Here is a 7,431-nt window from a genome sequence, read left to right as displayed (position 1 = left end):
CCTCCTGATGAGTATCTCTTTTGTTGTGTCAGTGCCTTTCCCTGTGTCTGGGATATCGGGGGGGAGGCAGAGGCAAGCCTCGCCACCTGCCCCACGGGGGACGTTCACCTCTAATTTAATATAATCCAGTGGGGTTCAACCAGATAACCCCGGCGCTAACCTCCCCGAGACATTTCTTCGCCACTGGTAAGCTCTGAGGGCACCAGTATTTTATCCAAAGGGTTAAATTCCCCCAAGGGTAATTGCCAAGTTGCAACTGAACTGATGATTTCCTTTTTACCCATGGAAGAAAAAAGCCTAGCAAAGTGCTGTTTTGCCTCGGTATTCAAACTAAAACAGTGAGCTTGTAGCCAACGCAACTACCTGCTCCCAAATGAGATTTTTTTTTTTTCTTCCCCCCCCCCTCACATGGCAGGGAGATCTCACCATCCAAATCTATCATTTTATTCCTGTGCATTCGAATAGAATAAACTCTATGAATTTGAAAGTTGTCAGGGTAACAGCGCTCCACCTAACTCACTGCAACTTCCCAGTGCGAAGGAGCCAAAGAGAAGAAAAAAAGACTTGCCTTCATTGCAAACCAAGAGCAATGGGACTTAATAGGAAGTAAATACTGGTTTTAAAATCAAATTATTACTCTTGAAATGTTTTGCATATTAAAAAAAGCAAGTAGTATATAACGCAGTAAGGAAGAACATTAAATAATCAGGATTTGGCTGGTCAAACCCAAGTGCTTTCAAGCGAGCCTACGTACCTTTTTATTAAATGAGCTCTGCTGTTCACGTAGTTGGAATCGAAGGAGTAGTTTTCAGTCTGGAAGGAGGAAAATAAAAGGGAGATGGTTACAAGTCTGATTTCCCCATGACTGGGAACAGCCGGGTTTGCAGGGCCAGGACAAAAGCCACCGGCAAACCCCACGGGAAGCAAGGAGCATCCCGGCACGGGACAGACCCCAGAGAGCGGGACGGAGCCGGGTGTGGAAAACTCCAGTCCCTGCTGGTCTTTCCACCAGCTTTCACCAAAAAAAAAAGGCTGGCTGGTGACCACAGAACAATTTGCAAAGAAGAAACAATGTGACTACGCTCTGTTACAAAACTAATTGCTTTTAATTCCCTGATGGACTCTGTTCTGTGTGTGTCAATTTGACTGAAAGTTCAAAAGGTATTTTTCTTATTAGTGTATAATTAACATGTTAAAATATTTATTGCATAGATATGTAAATGCCAGCAAGGTAATCCCCTGCCAGAGAATTTAATGCAGGCACTTTTCTTTGGTTTACATCATTTCATTTGCAGAGACAGTGGGCTCTGTTATTAATAAAAAAGCAAACAATGAGTGACATGCTTAAAAGTTGGAAGGGAGTGAAAGGGGGGGGGGGGAAGTCAATGGATTTGTCATCTGCAAGCAAAACCCATTAACTCGCTCTGCACTTGAAACACCGTCTTTTAACCGTTTTTTAACCTCAGATTACGAAGCCCCGGATTTCTGGTGCTCGCAGCAGGTAAGGAACCAAAAAAAGCAACAAGAAGGTGGGGAAGAGAGCAGGGTGTTACCACCCAGGAGGCCATGGTGGGAGCCGTGGGGTGGGACGTGGTGGGTGCTGCATGGTGGGACATGGTGGGAGATGCACGGTGGTACGTGGTGGGAGCTGTGCGGTGGGATGCAGCGGCTGTTGCACGGTAGGATGTGGTGGGAGCTCCACGGTGGGACACGGAGGCAGCTGCACGGTGGGATGCAGTGGCAGCCGCACGGTGAGTCACAGTGGAAGCCATGTGGTGGGACATGGTGGGATCTGCATGGCCTGGCTGGGATCCTTCCTGGGCTTCGGGTGCCCTGGAGGATGCAGATCTCTTTGCATGAGGTACCCCAGTCTGTCTGTCCACCCAAAGCCCCACCCAGAGGTGCAGAGAACCCACCTGGGCTCCCCCCAGCATCACCCCCGGCCCGGTGGATACTCCTTGCCCCCGCCAGGCACCCTGGGCAGCAGAAGGGGCAGACTCTGCTCTGCCCCCCTTCCTCTGGGCTGACGGCAGCGTCCTCCCAGGACAGGAGGGGGGACAGCCGCCTGCCCCAGCAGCCCTGTCCTGCCTCCTCTCTGCCGCGGCTCCTCCGCGCCCCAGCCTCGCAGCCGCTCTCCTTCCCAAAGAGCCGCTCTGGGATACTATGGCCTGTTTTTATGGCAATTATGAACATGGTAAAAATAAATGCATGCATCTTTAATGTCTCAATAAATAAAGGAAAGCAGAGTCTGCTGCTAACGTAATCACAACGGCAGGACGCAGGGAGCGGGGCCGCTGCAGCAGAGCCGAATGTGAAATCCAATCGTACCCTGGCAGAGGTTACACTGCTCTGCCAAGATAATAAAGCAAAGGCAGTGTTGGTTAAGTGTGACCTTTTCTGAAATACAGCACAATATCTAATTTACCAAACAGGAGCCTCCCAGAGAGAAACATGCAAGGAGCTGCGAGCTGGGGGAGTTGGCCTAGCACTCAGCACAGCTCGGTTATTACTTTCAGATAGTAATTACTGCTGGAGAGTCACGCAGGAGATTTACTGCACAAACTACTGGTCCCCGCAGTTCCTGCATCCTTGGTCCTGCAGGACGACTTTGATGGTTAGAGCTCGGGAGCAAACGGACACATGTATTTTTAAAATACGCGACGCCCGAGACTTTAAACGCCGCAGAAAATGCCTGATCCTGTGTTTATCCATCAGTCCTGGCACTGCCACCCCAGGGGGAGGGATGCCACCACACGGCGTCCCCCCCCAGCAGCCCTGCAGGCCGGGCGGGAGGTCCCACCTCCACAAATGGACTCTGAGGGCAGCCGAGCGATGGAGGGCAGAAGGGATGGGAACCAGTTTCGGAGCAATCCCTGCTCGGCAGGGAGCCCCCTCCATCACCCTGCGCTGGCGGGCTTGGGAACAGTTCCAGCAAGCCCGGAGCCTCAGCTTGCTCTGTCCCCACATCCCCAGCCCCGCCACCATGCCCAGCAGCAGCATGAGACCCCCTGCACCCACGACTACCTCCGTCAGCTTTATCCCCCTGTGTGTGTGTGTGTGTGCGCGCACATCCCAGGCCCAGGAAAACTGGGAGAGGAATGGGTGGGTGGGAGGACCCAGAGAGCAAATTTCAATATATACACGTACATCGCAGAGCTTTAAATGCTCAGAGCACCGATGTCACATGGTCCAGGCTTCAGGGGCCAAGGGATACCCAGGACCATCCGCAGGGAATGCTCGACCCGGTGCCACCAAAACCCCACTGCAGGCTGAGGAAACGCCGCACATGCTGCCACCACATCTCCTGACGCAGCCCAGATACAGACCTCGCGCTAAATCCCCCTCTGACCAACACCACTGGGAGCTATTGATTTCTGACCAATAAAAAAAGACCAAATCCTGGCCCAACCGAAATCATCCACCGACGAGCAAATTCCCCACGATTTACGTTTGATGGACCGGAGTAACGTGCGGGCCCCCTGGTCCACGTGTCCCCTCTGCTCGGGATGCTCTGCACCACGTCACTAACGAAGACACAACCCCCAAGTCCACACGCAAGCGAGCGGGTTCCCGCGGGCTCGGTCCCAGGCAGCATCCGTTCCCAGGCTTCAAATCCCTCGCGCCACTGAAAGCGGCACAACTAATGCTAATTACTTCCAGATTTCAGACAAAACAAGGAGTGATATGGCCACAAGGATAGGAAATGTGCTTCCATGGGCTGGGAGATTGCACCCTCGGTGAGAGCTGCCTGCCCTGCCAGCACCAGCATGCTCCCACCGGTGCATGAGGCAGCCCAGCAGTTTACGAGACCTCTCCTCAGCTGTGGGATTACCCGTCAAGGTTATCTCCATGCAGGCTAGGGGATCAAACCAGAAAAATAAAAAAGAAATGAGATTTTTCATGGAGGAGGGCTGCTTTATAGCTTGCATTATTCAATCGAAGTTCACTTGATTTAGTTCTAGTTCATCCTGCAAAGTGCAATCACTTACAAACAGAGGCAAAATGATGAGGAAGGAGAGCGTCTCCGACATGTCAACATTGTAATTGGGAAAGGATCCTCTCCCTCTCTTAATGAGGCCCAAAGAACAAAGTCGAAGCACAAAAAAGAGGGAAAAGGTAATGCTGGCTGGCGCCGATGAAAGTGTGCTCTTCATAAAGTGCATCATCGAGAGGCCAGCCCTCATCTTCTTCATTATTTTGGCAAAAGCAAACAAACCGCTACTTTCTCACTGATCAGCATCGCTCCTGTAGAAATCAAAGGGAAGCCCAGCCTCGAGCCCAGCCTCTCCTTTCCATGTCCAGAGCCACGTACGGCAAGGACCTCCCGAACAGCGCTGCCAATTCTTATCTCCTGCTCGTCTTAACACGAATAAAGGATGCTCAGCCTCTGCGCTATGAATAAACAATACATTCAAGACATTGGGAAGCGCTGAATAACACCTAGCATAAAGTCTGTGGTCTCAGCCTGCATTTCTCTTAGAGGAGAGGAACCCTGCTGTCCTCCGGGCTCGGGATTTGCTTTCCAGATGCAGGCCTGTTGGTGTCAATGCCATCAAAGAGAGAGCCCTGGCTCGGCATGCAGCTTACCAGTGCCTAATTTGAAAAATGCTTTTAACTGCTGCCTTAGCAACACAAACAGAAATATCACAACAGACACACTCAGAATCGAGCAATCAGCAAGGAAATTTTAAACTTCCCCCCGCCAGTGGTTGCTTTCGGTTGAGGACTGCCAATTCCATTAAACCAAAAAAAAAGATGTACAAACGTCAGTTCAACTCTCCTTGACCTGGACATCCGGGGGGGGTGGGGTGGTGATTTCCCCGTTAGCAAAAGGTCCATTAGCAACAGGGCGCTGCTCTAACGACTGCTCACTCTCTGCCTTAGAAACAGAAATAAACCCCGGAGGATCCAAAGGCGGTTTAAGGGGAATTAATGCAAGTGCCAGCGGAAAGGTCAGTGGGCTGCAGCGACTCCAGGCATGACCACCCTTGTGGACTGATGGAGAAATAGAGGATGCTGGCTGGGGTCGGTCCCCGGGGGGGGACGGACGTGTCCTGGGTCGTGCCAGGAGGCTCAGATCGGCGCAGCCATGTCCCCGCCAGCCTGCCCGCCTCGGGGCAGATGCCCAGGATCTGCCTCCTTCTCACTCTTCCCTCTTTTCAGCTATTTCAAATGTGTTTTTTTTTCAAACCAAACTCCATGGAGGTGAAAATCCAGCTTTCCCCACTGTGTCTGGATCCAGGCTCTTGTCGGACGGTTTGGCTCCTCGGTCCACACATCAGCCCTCCAGCAAAGGCCATGGTTGTTCGAAGCTGGACCCATCTCTCCCGACCCGAAGTGACAGGTATCCGTCCCCCCGCCAGCCTCCGCCTCGGAAGACGACTCTAAAGCTTCTCAACACGGGTTTTTTTGCCCTTCTTCTCACTTCAGGGTGAAAACATTTCTATCTTCCTACAAATTATTGTAAACCTGCTGCAACCTCCTGCCAAAGCATGTAGGGACCCTTCACAAAATCAGCTTCATAAAAATGACACATTTAGCACCACTTTTTCAGGGTTATCCCTTGAGCCTTTTTTTTTGCCCCTACGTGCCTTGTTAATAAAGCTTGCATGTCACCCTTTATTACTAAAAAACAAAGCGGACCTTTCTCCAAGGCTGCAATGTGCATCTCTCCTTTTGGGTTTCAGAAAATCCTCCCAAAACACACTACAGCTCCTCATCCTCTACATCAAGCTGACGTCTTCACCAGGAGCACCGATCTTCTGACCTTCCGTCTGTGCTGCAGGCATCGTCGGGGACCACAGGAATGGCAAATCGTTCCCAAAAATCCACTGGGCCTCGCCGGTGGGAAGGGCTGGGCTTGTAAGACCGCTTCTCCTGGTCCTCCTGTATCCTCGGTCCTGTTCTCCATGGGCCACTGAATCATAGGCTCCAGCATCTACAATAAAACTTTCGCTGCCTGTTAGGAGATCTCACCAGCACTTAATTCTATACTGTGGGTGATATAGAATTCATGCAAATTAAATAAAAACACTCCAGCTGCACTTGGGAAACAGGGAAAATTTCAAAGTAGGGACCAGGTCAAATGAAGTATGCATCAGCAATGAGGGAAAGTCATTATCATTTAGCAAGCTGCTTATTTACCCCATGGGAAATAAATAAGCGGTCTGAGACTCCTTCCCGCTGGGAGCAGGCGCAGTACAAAACCCCACCGAACACTGAAATCTAGCCGCACGGCCCCGAGAGGAACAGCCGGGCTCGTCCTGATGCTCTCACGCCCAGCAAGGCGGCTGGTCTCTCTCCACACACCAGCAGGAGACTCATCAGATCCAGTTCCAGGCTGGGACCAGATCACAAAGGATGTCAGGAGAGATTTCTCCCCCGTTGTGTGTGATGCCATGTAATTAGCTCCTGCGCTACCAGCTGCTGACGAGGATGCCGCTGCCTTGGAGCATCGGTCAGAGGCCAGGACCGGTGGCTGGAGACCAGCCTGGACGAGCACCGTGACGACCTACTTGAGGAGCTCCGCTCCTCCTTCCCCACGCTCGCCACCGGCTCCGCTCAGGCGCTGACGGCATCTGCAATGTCTGCAACCACGGGTGAGGGTCCCGAGCGCCGCGGCCACAGCCTGGAAAGATGTAACAGAAGACAGACCTGTATTTCCCAGTTCCTCACTCTCCAGCATCAGCACCTCCCGGCATGGTGGGTATCAGAGATGTGAGAGCAGCACCAGCCCAAGTCTTTGGGTTAAACCCCCGTGCAAACTCTACCCAAATAGCTACTGGTGCTTCCACCTCGGGGGAAAGTCAGCAAATGCTGATGGACACGGTGGGGTGAGCGACGCCTGCGTCACCCCAAGAAGCCCACCACCCTCTCCTCCGACAGCCAAGCTGTGCTGTGGCTCGGTGACCCCCGAGGGTCAGGGCCTTTGGAAAGGACCCGGCTGGCCACCCATCCCCATCAGCAGCTCCAGCCCGCTCCATGGGCACTGGAGCACAAGCTGGGGGAGAGGGACAGAGGGAGGCACCTCTGCTGTGCCAACAGCCCCAGGCGAGACGGAAGGAAAACGTGAAACAATTCAGCTCTTATTAAGGAGCATTTAAGAGCCGGCCACCTGGAGGAGTTCAATAAAGGTTAAAAGGATCTGACCTCTGGCATCTCCCTTTGCAGCCATCTCCCTACACCCCAGCTCACTGCTAAAGCCTATAATACAGGAGATTGGAAACTGTAAACTAGCAACATAGTGTCTCTGAAAAAGTAAGTGCATTTAGCATCTGATATTGATGTTTTATAATTAGATGTAATACAGCAGATCATTTTCCTGCCCTTGATCAATGAAACCAGGGTTGGTTTTGGGGTTGGGCTTTTTTGCAGACACTCTGATTGCTGCCTAAACCAAATGGAGCGGTGCCTACCTCGGTTCAGCCGGAA

The 7,431-nt window shown here is 52.1% G+C and overlaps 1 protein-coding gene across 1 annotated transcript in view; it reads right to left on the bottom strand.

The window, feature by feature from the left end:
* Positions 1 to 7,431, bottom strand: part of PCDH19 (protocadherin 19) — a gene marked incomplete at its 5' end in the record, with an annotated part of 60,045 nt that overhangs the window by 31,690 nt on the left and 20,924 nt on the right. Inside the window, one exon of the mRNA XM_009332393.1 lies at positions 755 to 813. Coding sequence (XP_009330668.1) covers positions 755 to 813 — 59 coding nt within the window. The remainder of the gene's footprint in view (positions 1 to 754; positions 814 to 7,431) is intronic.

The sequence above is a fragment of the Pygoscelis adeliae genome, unplaced genomic scaffold (assembly GCF_000699105.1).
Source record: "Pygoscelis adeliae isolate BGI_AS28 unplaced genomic scaffold, ASM69910v1 Scaffold159, whole genome shotgun sequence".
In the NCBI taxonomy this organism is placed as follows: Eukaryota; Metazoa; Chordata; class Aves; order Sphenisciformes; family Spheniscidae; genus Pygoscelis; species Pygoscelis adeliae.
This window is presented reverse-complemented; position numbering and strand designations above follow the sequence as displayed.